This window comes from Macaca fascicularis, chromosome 1 (assembly GCF_037993035.2).
Source record: "Macaca fascicularis isolate 582-1 chromosome 1, T2T-MFA8v1.1".
NCBI classification, from domain to species: Eukaryota; Metazoa; Chordata; class Mammalia; order Primates; family Cercopithecidae; genus Macaca; species Macaca fascicularis.
This window is the reverse complement of record NC_088375.1, coordinates 25,789,215-25,802,535: the sequence shown is the minus strand read 5'-3', so window position 1 is coordinate 25,802,535 and position 13,321 is coordinate 25,789,215. Positions and strand designations below refer to the sequence as shown.

At 43.7% G+C, this 13,321-nt stretch overlaps 1 protein-coding gene across 13 annotated transcripts in view; it reads left to right on the top strand.

Moving 5' to 3' along the window:
- GPR161 (G protein-coupled receptor 161) overlaps window positions 1-13,321 on the top strand; it is a 57,015-nt gene that overhangs the window by 1,915 nt on the left and 41,779 nt on the right. For 2 of the 13 annotated variants that reach the window (XM_065531759.2, XM_065531756.1), the window contains exons 2-3: window positions 7,076-7,169; window positions 12,777-12,912. The exons of 6 other annotated variants lie outside the window; for them this stretch is intronic. Coding sequence is in view for 4 of the 7 variants with exons in the window: in XM_065531731.1 (XP_065387803.1) it covers window positions 7,100-7,169 (70 nt within the window). In the remaining 3 variants the exon portion in view is untranslated. Of the gene's footprint in view, window positions 1-7,075; window positions 7,170-10,303; window positions 10,400-12,776; window positions 12,913-13,321 lie in introns of all 13 variants that reach the window. 5 more of the 13 variants (XM_074005037.1, XM_065531747.1, XM_065531731.1 and 2 more) reach the window with 3 other exon arrangements.

Here is a 13,321-nt window from a genome sequence, read left to right as displayed (position 1 = left end):
TGGAGACACTGATAACCTCAGGTGAGCCTGTCTCAGCGTGCTAGGGGCTGGGGGAGGATGGCCATCGTTGTGGCTCCTCCGTGGAGCCAGGCGTGGATTCAGCCCGGCCTCTTCTCCCCTAGTGACCTGGACCTCCAGATGAGTTCTGGAGAGCTACTGCTTCGGGGGAATAGGCGGTTTTCCCTTGTAATCTATTTTACTGCAGCTACTGGGAGCAAGTGAAGAGAGGCATTTTTCAGGCCCTCAGGGCAGAAGGAGGAGGTGGGAGGGACCTCAGGTCACAGAGAAAGAGGCTCTTCAACTGTAACTGGAATCCATGGCACCCATTTCTGTTACTTCTTCCAGAGCACCTCTCCCGGTCCTCCTCCACACCTGTCTTATTTTATACTTGTCAGGTGCTTACAAGCACTTTCATATACACTTCTTCCTTCACACAACAGCCTTGTGAAGCTCTGCTAGCCCATTTGATAGGTGAGGAAACTGAGGCTCAGGAGAGATGAAGCATTCTTGCCCAGCTAAGTAAGCAGCCCAGATTGAACTCAGATCTTTTGCCTTGGTAATGCTTTTCACGTGGTTTCCTGATGGCACACAGGTGGGTCCTTTAACTCAGGGCTTCTCCCTGCCCTGTAGCTCCACCACCATAACATCAAGAATAGAGACCCCTCATTAAGAGGCCTGCTTGACATTTTGGAACTAAATCCAAGGCCGCAACGATATCCAAACCGTTCTCTTTGTGTTGCAGTCTGGTGCACTGGGAGTCCTCTGAGAGGTGAAGGAGCACTGTGTGGTCAGAGGGCTGTGAGCTCTCTGTTTGGGTTCCGAGGAAGACAGAATGGGCTGAACTGGAGCTGACCTAAATGTCAGCAAGAGGAGGTACAGTTCTGTGGTGTAAACGCCACTGCCAGTCGGGACCAGTCAGGAAGCCTGAGTGCAGGAGGCTGGTGGACAGGAGGGCTGAGTGGGAGCTGTGTGCTGCTAAGCCTGTCTCCAGTAAGGGGGCAGCTGCAGGTGCGGTAGGGCTCCATCACATGGTTGCCTGATCTTAGTTTTGGGGGAAGCTGTAAATTTTTACGGAAAAAAAGCTTCATATGTTTTTAAAGATAGCAACTGATTCAAAACATTTTTTTAAATGTGCATGCAGTTTAACCAAATTATGTGTGCAGGCTGCTTGTGACCTGCAGACTGCCCTTTTGCGTCTTCTGTGTGAGACCTTTGGAAGCTCTGACTGTCATTCTGAGATGCAGTAAAGCATGACAGCAGGGGAGAAATGGTGTCTTCTTGCTGTTTTTGTATAAGAACAAAAAACATCAACAGAACTAGAGATAGCTATCAATGCTACCTGGAGTTTGGAGGAGGGATTGACTTTATGACTCCATACTTCATTCATTCAGCCAGTACTCATCTATGATTCTGTTTCTACACCAAGAGAAAAGGCTTACAACTAGTTTTAATCTATTTCCTTGCACATTTTATGTGCTCAGCAGGGGAGAGGACGGCATTCATGGCAAATATGTTTAGGGAGTGCTGGAGCATGAAAGAATTTGCAGTTGGCCAGGGGTAAAACATGAGGAGGTATATTTCAATTTTATTTTGGTTTGTGTTTGTTTTATACTCAAGCAATGGGTGAGAGAACACTGTGTTAAGAGCATGATCTGAAGTCAGCCTACCTCCCAGCCCTGCCCCTTATAAACTTGTGACCTTAGGTAAATAATGTAAAGCATTCATGGAATATAGTAATTTTTCAAAACTAAGAGCTGTAAAATATTTTTAAAACATAGTCACATATAGGAAAATAAATTAAATTCCCTTCCACCTCTTCTCTATTCCTTCTCCCCACCTTTGAGATAATCACTGTAAATGTCTATCTTTTTAGGTCTTTTTCAATGTGCTTAATACGCTCACCAAGCCTGGAAACATAGGCGAATATATAGTTTATTGATATTATATAAAACATGATAAAATAGTATTGTCTACATTTCTGACTTTAGGACCAACCTGAATATATTGAATATACTTGAAAAAATACATAAATGAAGCTGGGCATGGTGGTGCACACCTGTAGTCCCAGTTACTTGGTAGGCTGAGGTAGGAGGATTGCTTGAGCCTGAGAGTTCAAGTCCAGCATGGACAACATAGTAAGACTCTGTCTGTTAAAAAAAGAAAAACATAAATGGGGTTATATAATAATGCTCTGTGGTTTTTTTTTTTGATTTAACAGTGTGACTTAGAAGTCATTCAGTAACAATAACAGATACATTGTACTTCACTCTTTTTAATAACAACATAGTATTTCATAGTGTCGGTTTCCTATAAATTATTTAAACATTCCCCTATTGATGGACTCTTAGATTGGCTTCCAACTTAATCTAGATTTTCTGTGTATCTTTATCTGTGTACATGTACAATATTTCTGGGTAAAAATTGTTCCTGGATGTGAGATTTGTGGATCAAAGGAAATGTACATTTTAAGTGGTTATTTATGCAGAGTTCTCTTTGTTTCTTTAGGTCTGGAAGATTGTGTAGAAAAAGAGACTGAATTATTTACTGTATTTATTTAAGGTTATTTGTTTGAGAGTAAGTAGTGAATTGGAAAGGTATAGCATTCAAAAGTTATAAAAGGCAACATCTCCCTCCCACTCCTCTTTCCTAGCCCTCTTTTTCCTTTTTTGGATATAACTAATTTTACCAGTTTTTGTGCATTCTTTCAGAAATAGTCCATGCACCTGCAAGCAAATAAAATGTACCTTCTCGGCTGGGCACAGTGGCTCATGCCTGTATGTAATCCCAGCATTTTGGGAGGCTGAGGCAGCAGATCATCTGAGGTCAGGAATTCAAGACCAGCCTGACCAATAAGGAGAATGGCTTGAACCCGGGAGGTGGTGGTTGCAGTGAGCCGAGACCGTGCCATTGCACTCCATCCTGGGCAACAAGAGCAAAGCTCCGTCTTAAAAAACAAACAAATAAACAACCACAACACAAACAAACCCAAAAATGTACCTTCTGTTTTCTCTCTTTCAGAAATAAATATGATAGCATATTATATGCCCTGTTCTACATAGGGCATTAGAAAAGTTTAACCTAGATCTTGGAGACCATTTTATATCAGTTATGTGCATTTTATTTTTATTACAGGCGTGTGCCACCACGCCTGGCTAATTTTTGTATTTTTAGTAGAGAAGAAGTTTCACCATATTGGCAAGGCTGGTCTCAAACTCCTGACCTCAGGGGATTTGCCCCCCTCGGCCTCCCAAAATGCTGGGATTACAGGCTTGAGCTATCGCGCCCGGCCAGTTATGTGCATTTTAAATGCTGATGTATTCTTCCAAGTTTACCCTAAATTGATTGCTTACACTTCCTCTAATTCCTCCATCAAATTCTTTGCCAATTTTTTTAACTGAGCTGTTTGTAATTTCATCAACTTGTGAGGCTCTTTCTAAATTCTGGACTTTAATCCTTTTCTTGTTAATAAATCAAATATCTTTATGTCTTCTTCCCCAACTTTGCTTATTGTACCTTTGATTGTCCAGAAGTATTTAATTTTTATGAAGTTAAATCTCTATGATTTTTCTTTGTTTTCATGTTTTCTGTCTTGCTTAGGAAGTCCCCTCCTATTTCAAGAGTACATTTTCCTAAATTTTCTCTTTTCTCTCCATTCTTTCTTTGCTTTTCTCCATTTAAAAATATTTTAAATTTTGGCTTTTCCTGTATGTATTTTTCCTCCTTGTCACTTTAGCCAATCTATATTTTCTTTGACTTTTATAGTAACTTTTATTTTTTCTTTTTCTAACCAAGTCTTAAGGATGAGCTCTTCTCCAGGTGGGTGAGGAGGGAGAGATGGTATTCTGGGCGGTGACAACAGTGTACAGAGCCACAGAGTTGAGAACAACAGTGAGTGTTTGGAGAACTGTGAGAATTCAGGATGGTCGAGGTAGAGGATATCTGCAAATGAATAAATTCTGCAGGTGGCAGGGAATAGCATGAAATGGTCTGGCTGTGTAGGGGCCAATCAGGCTGGCAATAATTGGGAGGAGAGATTGGTGCGGGGCGGGTGAGATCGAAGATATGAAGAAGAGAGAAACGCCTGTTAATAGTCCAGGGAAAAGATGGTGAGGCTCTGAGCTGGGGTAATGGCAGTGAGGATGAAGTTTTGACTTAGAACTAGTGATGCACTGGAAGTCTGTGATAGGAAATGGAACCAATTGCTTACGTTATCTCATTCAATCCTAGAGAGTCAGTATGGAAATCCACGGCTCAGACATGTTCATTAATACACCCATGGTGACACAGTCAGAAAGTGTCAGTCAGGGCCTAAGCCCCATCGGGATTCCCTTAAGGAGTGGCCTAGGATGTCCTAGGCTTCTCTCCTGAGAGATTGGGTGGGTGGTGATGTTTTATCTAGGGTAGAGAAAAATATGAGGAATAGCATAGTGGGATGGTAGCAGCAGAGATGTGAATTCCATTTTGTGCATGTTATATCTGAGGTGCCTGAGTGTGACATATGGGAGACAACATCTACAAGGTGGGTGGATGTGAATCTGGAGCACCAAAGAGTTTCTAGGCTATAGATGGAGATTTTGGAGTCATCAGTGTTTAAGTGGGCATAGAGAGGGAGCATATAGTGAGAAGAGGTATCAGATAGGATTCTTTCTTTTGCAAGTGGTAGAATATCCAGTTCAAATCCACTTAAGCAAAAAGGAAAGCTATTGGCTCATGTCATTAAAATGCTCGAGTGTATTTGGCTTCTGGTGTGGGTTCAGGGTTCAAGTGATTTTTAAGAGGACCCATTTTCTCCCTGGTTTTTGACCTTTATGCTAAGATTCTGTGTGGTGATCCCCAGCAGCTCTGGCAAGGGGGAAAGCTGCAGGTTCAAATCCAATGTGAAAGGGATACCATCCTCCCAGCTGTTTCAGCAACACTGTCATTACGTAAGAGGAAGTTGGAAGATGCTGACTGGCAAGGCATAGGTCATGTGTCCCCCATCCATGACGCCACATGGATGCGGTGTGTGAAAAGGGTGGGTCTCCAGAGGAGCAACTGCTGGACAAGGGTAAGAGATATTGAGGAGGCTGACAGTTAATTTCCTCTGTAGATGAGAAAGGAATAGTGCCCCAGAGGGCATCTTGGAAAACTGCAGCACTTACGGCGTAGGATGATTAACAGTAAGCAAGACTGGTAGGGAACCAAAGGATGGAGAAACAGGAGAGAGGCGCTCAGGGGAGACAAGGGAAGAGGGAGTCTCAAAAAAATGAAAGGAGTCAGAAGTGTCAGATGCTGCCGAGAGCTCAATAAGGGCCCATTGGGTTTGGCTAGGATGTTATGGTGACCTTGCCCAAAGCAAAGAGTCATTTATTTTGACCTTGGCTAGGACTACCCTCTAGAGGACTCCTGTGCTTACCTGTCTCTGTATTGCCCACCTCAGCCCTGGGTTGGCCAGGTAAGGGCAGAGGGTGTAGTGATGGCAGTCAGGAAATTTGTGCTTTGTCAGTAGGTAGGTCTATGACTGTGGGTAACTCATTTCAGCCCTTTGGGCTTTCATTTTGTCATCTGTAAAATGATAGACTAGAATGAGTTACTTCGAAGACCTCTTTTAGCTCCAAAATGTTGGCATCTTTAAGGAGATTAGTGAATCTAAACATTTCTTAACACCTCTGTTACCATGACCCTGGTCCAAGCCTTTGTCTCCACTTGGGCCACAGCGGTGGCCTCCTAACTGGGGTCCCTGCCTCCACGCTTGCCTCCTGCAGTCCACCCTTCACCCAGCAGCAGGCACAGTGACCTCTTGAAAACGTCAGTCAGTCATGTCTCTCCAGCGGCTTCCTCTCACACGTAGAATCCAATCCATGCTCTTTCTCCATGCCTGCAGTGCTTTTTGTAATCTGGCTCCCGACTGTCTCCAAAGTCTGCTGTTCTCTTCCTCACTCCTCTCCAGCTTTCTTGCTAATCCTTAAACACGCCGAGCTCATTCCAGCCTCAGGGCCTTTGCAAGGGCTCTCCCCTGTCCTGCCCGAGATTCCCTCGCATCATTTTCTGGTCTCTGCCCAAATGTCGTGTCCTCGGAGAGCCTTCCCTGATGACCCACCCCCAACCCAGACACCCATTCCCTCTCCACTTACCCTGTTTGATCTTTCTTTACTGCACCTACTACCCAGAATTGTTTCCTATTTTTTAAATTTATTTGTTTACTGTCCGTGTCCCCACCTCCAAAATGTAAGCTTCTAGATGGGAGAGATTTGAGCATGTCTTGTTCAGGGCTATGCCCCAGCTGTAGAGTCGAGCTGGGCACAGAGCAGCTCTTCAGTAAACGTATTTTGTGTAGCTCAATGAGGAATGGAAAAACAAGAATATAGGAGTGTCCAGAAACCAGTGGCAGTGTGGCTATCATGGTGAGGGAGGGAGGGGACAGCCCTGTGCCTGAGGCATCTGTCTCACATATGGCCATCAGAAAAAAATGTACTCCTTTTAACTGTTTAAAAATAATATTCTCAGTTTTAGCAATATGGGCTTGGTTTGCCTGGCTCAATGAGGATAATAAATAAAAAATAATTAAGGGTAAAAACCAATTCACGTAGTCATTATTGTTTATCTTGTGATAGAAGTAATCATCTCAGTCTTGTTCTCAGCACAGCTTCCATCTCTTGTCTTCTCAGAGCATGTGTATGTTTTTGTTTATGGAAGGGCCTGTTTTATTTTTCTTGATCTGTTTATTAAGTACATACAGTAAAAAACAGAATGAGAAGAATGAACCCAAATTGTTCACTTAGAGCAGGTTTTCTCAACCTCCGCACTATTGACATTTTTGACCAGATAATTCTTTTGTTGTTGGGAGCTATCTTGTATATTGTAAAATGTTCCGCAACATCCCTAGCCTTAGATGCCAATAGTATCCCCCAGGTGTGACAACCAAAAATGTCTCCAGGCATATCCAGATGTGTGGGATCTGGAGAAGGGGGATTGAAAACTAGTGATGTAGGATAGTGGGGTAGGGAGTGGGTTTGATTGTTATCTAGTGTCTTCTGCTTGGACATTTTCAGACCCTCCCCAGCTAACCTCATTCTTTTCACTTATGTCATTTCAGCTCTTCTGCTTAAAAAGAAAATATATGCAATTTCAGGGAAGGGGTTTTGAGCCAAAGGAAGCATGGAATATCAGCCCCACAGTTACAGGTGGAGGTAAATTAAAATTTCATCTTTCTCAGTCAGCTGCTTACCTGGGTGCCCACAACCCTCAGCCTGAGCATCTGTGTGGTAGCTGAAGCAGCCCAGTTCTGGGAGGGGGCATCTTCCTATAGTGGGGCTTCAAATCTTGAGGCCCTGAACCCCTTACGGAGTCAAAGACACTTCCATTTTGCATTCTCTTGCAATGCATCTTTTCTGTCTTCCATTTCATCTCTTCCTTATCAACAAGTAGTTGATATGTTCTGGCTGTGTTCCCAGCCAAATCTCATCTTGAATTGTAACTCCCACAATTCCCATGTGTCATAGGAGGAACCCAGTGGGAGGTGATTGAATTATGGGAGTGGGTGGGTCTTTCTTGTGCTGTTCTCATAGTGCATGACTCTCATGAGATCTGATGGTTTTAAAAATGGGAATTTTTGCCTGCTGCCATCCATGTAAGATGTGACTTGCTCCTCCTTGCCTCCCAGCCATGTGTAACTGTAAGTCCTTTTTCTTAAACCGTAAAACCTTTTTCTTCCCAGTCTTGGGTATATTTTTATCAGCACTGTAAAAATGGACTAATAGAGTAGTTGAATGAAATCTCTTTGGCTTTAACTACAATTTAAAAAAATTTTTTTTATTTTTATTTTTTTATGAGATAGAGTCTCACTGTGTCACCCAGTCTGGAGTGCAGTGGCGCCATCTTGGCTCACTGCAACCCCTGCCTCTCGGGTTCAAGTATTCTCCTCCTTAGCCTCCTGAGTTGCTGGGATTACAGGCGCCTGCCACCATGCCCAGCTAATTTTTGTATTTTTAATAGGGACGGGGTTTCACCATGTTGGTCAGGCTGGTCTCAATCTCCTGACCTTAGGTAATCCACCTGCCTCGGCCTCCCAAAGTGCTGGGATTATAGGCGTAAGCCACTGCACCCGGCCAGCTTTAATTAAAATTTGAAAGGGAAAAAAAGAATTGAGTTTTCTTTTCATGTCTTAAGTAATTTTCGTAAACATTCCTTGAGTTTATCTTCTGACAACTTTCTGCTTGCTACTTTTACCCTCATTACCTCATAGATTCCTCTTGGCAGTCGTATAAAGTAGGGTATATCTACTCTGTTTTTTGGTCTTAGGAGAAATTGAGTCTCAGAGAGGTTAAGGGACACACACACAGTCACAGGAAATTCAGACCTGGGTTTGGTGAAGATTCCAAAGCCCATGTTCTTTCTATTCGATATCAGGTTTAAGTGGATATTAGTGTAGGGGGAATATAAAATATTTGTTTTCTCCACATGCAGAGTGCTGTTGGGAATTCAAAGGGGAAACTGAGGAAGCATTCATAAGCTTTCTGGAAGGGAAAACATCCTCACCTAAAATAAAATCTTGTATTATGACCGGGTGTGGTGACTCATGCCTGTAATCCCAACAATTTGAGCGGCCACTGTGGGCAGATTGCTTGAGCCCAGGAGTTTGAGACCAGCCTGGGTAATATAGCAAAACCCCCTCTTTACAAAAACAGTACAAAAATTAGCTAGGTGTGGTGGCACACACCTGTAGTTTCAGCTACTTGGGAGGCTGAGGTGGGAAGGTCACCTGAGTCCAGGAGTTTGAGGCTACAGTGAGCTATGATCACTCCACTGCACTCCAGGCTGTGTGATAGAGTGAGACCCTGTCTCAAAAAAACAAAACAAAACAATACTTATGTTATGAGAAGACATGAATGTCTGAAAGGATAACTAAAATATAAAAAGCAAACTGTAGACCAGAAGAGATGGTAAGGGTCATTGTTGAGGTAGCATTTCCTGGAAAGGCAAAGGCCTCTTCAGAGTTCTTAAGGTGGACTAGAGATAGATGGTGTTCAAATAAGTGGCAAGGTGAGTGGCCGGGGTAGGGAATGGCTTATGGTGGTGACCTCCGAGCTCTCTCAGGCTGCGTGCATCCTCTCCTGCCCTTTAGTGTCACTTCAACTGGAGAAAATGCTCAGTTACAGAAAGCTGCTGTGAGTGAATGACAACATAAACAAGGAATTTGAATTATATTGACCGCAATAGCATCTATAGACATTTTCAGAATAATAGTTTACATATGTGTGCAACCTCATTTATTTGGTCTTCAGACAGCTAGGGGTATATTTGGTTGGGAGACCCTTCACAGTAGCTGCCACCCACGATTTGGGAATGCCTAACTTAGAGGATGTGTCATAGTAGAGTTTATAGGGGAAATAAAAATAGGGCTGGGCGCGGTGGCTCACGCCTGTAATCCCAGCACTTTGGGAGGCCGAGGCGGGCGGATCACAAGGTCAGGAGTTTGAGACCAGCCTGGCTAACACGGTGAAACCCCCATCTCTACTAAAAATACAAAAATTAGCTGGGCCTGGTGGTGGGCGCCTGTAGTCCCAGCTACTCGGGAGGCTGAGGCAGGAGAATCGTTTGAACCCAGGAGGTGGAGATTGCAGTAAGCTGAGATTGCGCCATTGCACTCCAGCCTGGACAACAGGGTTTGACTGTCTCAAAAAAAAAAAAAGGGAAAAAAAGGGAGAAGCAAGATAAGATAATCAAGAAATTGTACATGTTATGCAGGCCTATGCAAATATCTTCTGCACTGACACCTATGGTCTCTTCAAAAAAATTCTTATTTTCTGGAGTTGGCCTTTTGAAAGATTCTAATGAAAGTCTTTCAGTATAAAACGTATTTGTCTGCACTTACATATTGGCCTTTCTGATGGTCTAAAATCCAACAGGACTCAAGAGTCTTGTTTAAATTTTTGTTTAAATTCAGCAGTTTCCCTCCTATAACTTAAAACATATTAAGTCCTACTCTGGGCCCTAGACTATTTCAAGGGTCCCTGTTTCCTGGAACAAATGAGCCCTCCCCAAAGGCACAGGAGGAAATGACTTGTGTCTGACAGAGTCTGTACTCAGAGAACTTTGCACTGAAGCCCTCCCTCAGGATAATATTAGCATTTACTTTACGCAGACCTTTAATACGCTTGACAAGGGAAACTGCAGATAAGTATACTTTTATAGGGAAAAGGGGCAGCTGAAAGTTGAAAGAAATTACAGAGAAAGTATAAAAAGGAGACAGAGAATGTGCAATACACATTTGATGTAAGAGGAAAACATTTTGGTTATAAGTCCATTTTGTGTTGCTATACAGGAATACCTGAGGCTGGGTAATTTATAAAGAAAATAATTTATTTGGCTCATGGTTCTGCAGACTGGACAAGAGGCATGGCGCCAGCATCTGCTTCTGGTAAGGCCTCCCATGGCAAAAGGAGGAGCAGGCGTGCACACAGCTTGAGAGGGAGTGGGAGAGCAATGGGAGGAGCACCACCCTCTGCATGAGCTCATAGAGCAAGAACTTACTACTATGGGGATGGCACCAAGCCTGCCCCCATGACCCAAACACCTCTAGGCCACACCTTCGACACTGGGGATCACATTTCAACGTGGGATTTACAGGGGACAAATATCCAAACCATATAAACGACCTTTACCAGTCTTAAGGGAATCACTGTGTTTTGGATCATGTAATAATGACTCACTGTGATAACCCACTAGCTGAGTGACTGTGGGCAAGCTAACAACCTTCTCCGAGGTTCCAGAAGAAAATGCTCCCATTAGAATTGCTCTCTAAGGTTTTTCCCAAGTGAAAGTTCCACGTATCTTGGCATTTAATGACCTCAAATTATTATGAAAATTATGTTTTGTATACCTTATTTTAAAATACAGAAAAATGTGTGATAGATTTTCATGAATTTTGCTTAAAGGCTTAAAGAGTTTTGGTAGTTTCAGGGTGGTATTAATAAAACTCGACCAATTCAGAAAACTCAGCTCTCTAGAATGGAGCATTTCCTGAGGATTAGCTTGAGTGTTAGTGCATTTTTGAAAGGGAAATTGTAACTGGACACCCTCTTCTTCCAATGATTAGAATGTTTGATTTTATTTGGAGTTATCATGGAAAAAGGGATACGAGTTAGGGTTGCAGCAGTGTTTGAACTGGGGGTTGAGGAGAATGGGACAGGGTGGACGGAAGAGGGAGATGGATGGGCAGATGAAGACGTGGTGGCAGCAATCCTTACCAGCAGCTGAGCTGACTGCATCATCATATTCATCACAGCACAGTTTGCCTTCCTCAGCACCTCTCTTCTCACTTTCAACCTGTGTGTCAAGTCAGGATTGCTTTTCACAACATGCGAAGGCAACCCTGCTACAGGACTTAACCAAAAAGGGGTTGACTAGCTGGGGTTGGGTGTAGTGACTTCACAGTTCATTAAGTAGCTTGGACTGCTTCAGCATCAGACAGACTTGGAACAGCCTTGGGCAGTTCTGATCTTTTGTGACCCAGCTTCACCTTAGGGATTTTCTGCTTTCTATTGCATGGGACTTACAGCTACATGATCAAAAAATGGTTCTTCACATTCACCTTCAAGCATTGACTTTGAGTTCCAGTCAGGAGAAAGGGAAAGGAGAAGGGTAAAAGCCACAGCTGAGTCTGTCCCTTTGTATTGGGGAATGACTTTCCACCACTTTGTAGACTGGGTCTAACGGCCACTCCAGCTTCCATGCAAGCAAGTGTGTATGTGTGTGTGTGTGTGTGTGTGTGTGTGTGTAAATGTAATTTTTTTGAGACAGGGTCTTGCTTTGTTGCCCAGGCTGGGGTGTAGTGGTACAATCGTAGATCACTGCAGCCTTGACCTTCTGGGCTCAAGCCATCCTTCTCCCTCAGCCTCCTGATTAGCTGGGACTACAGGTATGCATTACCATGCCTGGCTAATTCTTTGTTTCTTTCTTTGGTTTTTAGCAGATACAAGATCTTGCTGTGTTTTCCAGGCTGCTCTTGAACTCCTGAGCTCAAGCAATTTTCTTGCCTTGGCCTCCCAAAGTGTTGGGATTATAGGCATGAGCCCCCATTCCTGAACCAAGCCAGTATATTTTTGTAGGCACATTTGGTACCCCACATGAAATCAGGGTTCTTTTGATAGAAGAGGAGAATGGATGTTGGCTGGATAATGAATAGTGTCTGCTACTCTTCTGCAGAGTAAACAGGAAATGCCTAGTGTGTCAAGGTGTCTAGTGTCCCATTGTTCCTATATTTATTCATCACAATTATTGAACATCTATGATGTGCCAGGCACTTTTCTAGGTGCTGATTAGAAAATTTACAGACCAAAATTTCCTCGCCCTCGTGGAACCTACAGTCTTGTGAAAGAGTAAGACATTAACAAGATAAATAAGGACACACACATGTGCTAAGGACAAAAAGCAAAGAAGGGGATGGGCCAGGAAGTGTTGGAGTGGGTATGAAGTGTTACATAGTATGGATGGGGAAGGCTTTGCTGAAAAGGTGAGTTAAAGGTAAGGGCATTCTGGGCACAGGAAACAGCAAATGCAAAGCCCCTGAGCTGGAAATGTGCTTGATGGATTTCAGAAATAGTGAGGAGGCTAGTGCGTTGGAGTAGAAAGAATCAAAGGTAATTTTTATTATGAGATTGGAGTGGTAATGGAGAGCCAGGCCTTGGAGGGAGCTGCAGGTCTAGGTAACAACTTTGGGCTTGCTCTGAGTGACATGGGAATCCTTTTACGGTTTTGAGCAAAGCCGTGACTTGTTTTGATGTCTGTTTTAACAGGTTCACTGTGGTTGCTATATTGAGAAAAGGGGAAGAGTGGAAGCAGGAGGATTCGTGGGAAGCTATTTTAATAATCCAGAGAAGATATAATGTAGCCTGGTCGAGAGTGGTGGTAGCAGAGAATAGTAAGACAAAGGTGATTTCTGGATACTTTTCAAACCTAGAGCCAGTAGATTTGCTAATGGACTAAGTCCGGGGCATGAGAGAATGAGGAGCCAGGAGTGACTCCATAGTCTAGGGCCTGCACAACTGGAAGGATGGGGTGGCGCACGTGGAATGAGGAGGAACACAGGAAGAGCAGCTTGAGAGGTGAAAGACTCAAAATCTGGTTTTGGACACAGGCTTGCAATGCCTGTGACATGCAGGTGGAGATGTTGGTCGGAGGTAGGAGTCTGGAGCTCCAGGGAGTGGCACTGGCTTATCTCCATCTGAGCAGGGGCTCCTGGCACGGTTGCCTGTTGAAACACCACAGCCACTTCTGGCAGCAGCGCCAAACAGACTTACAACAGCCTTGGGCAGTTGTGATCTTTTGTGACCCAGCTTCA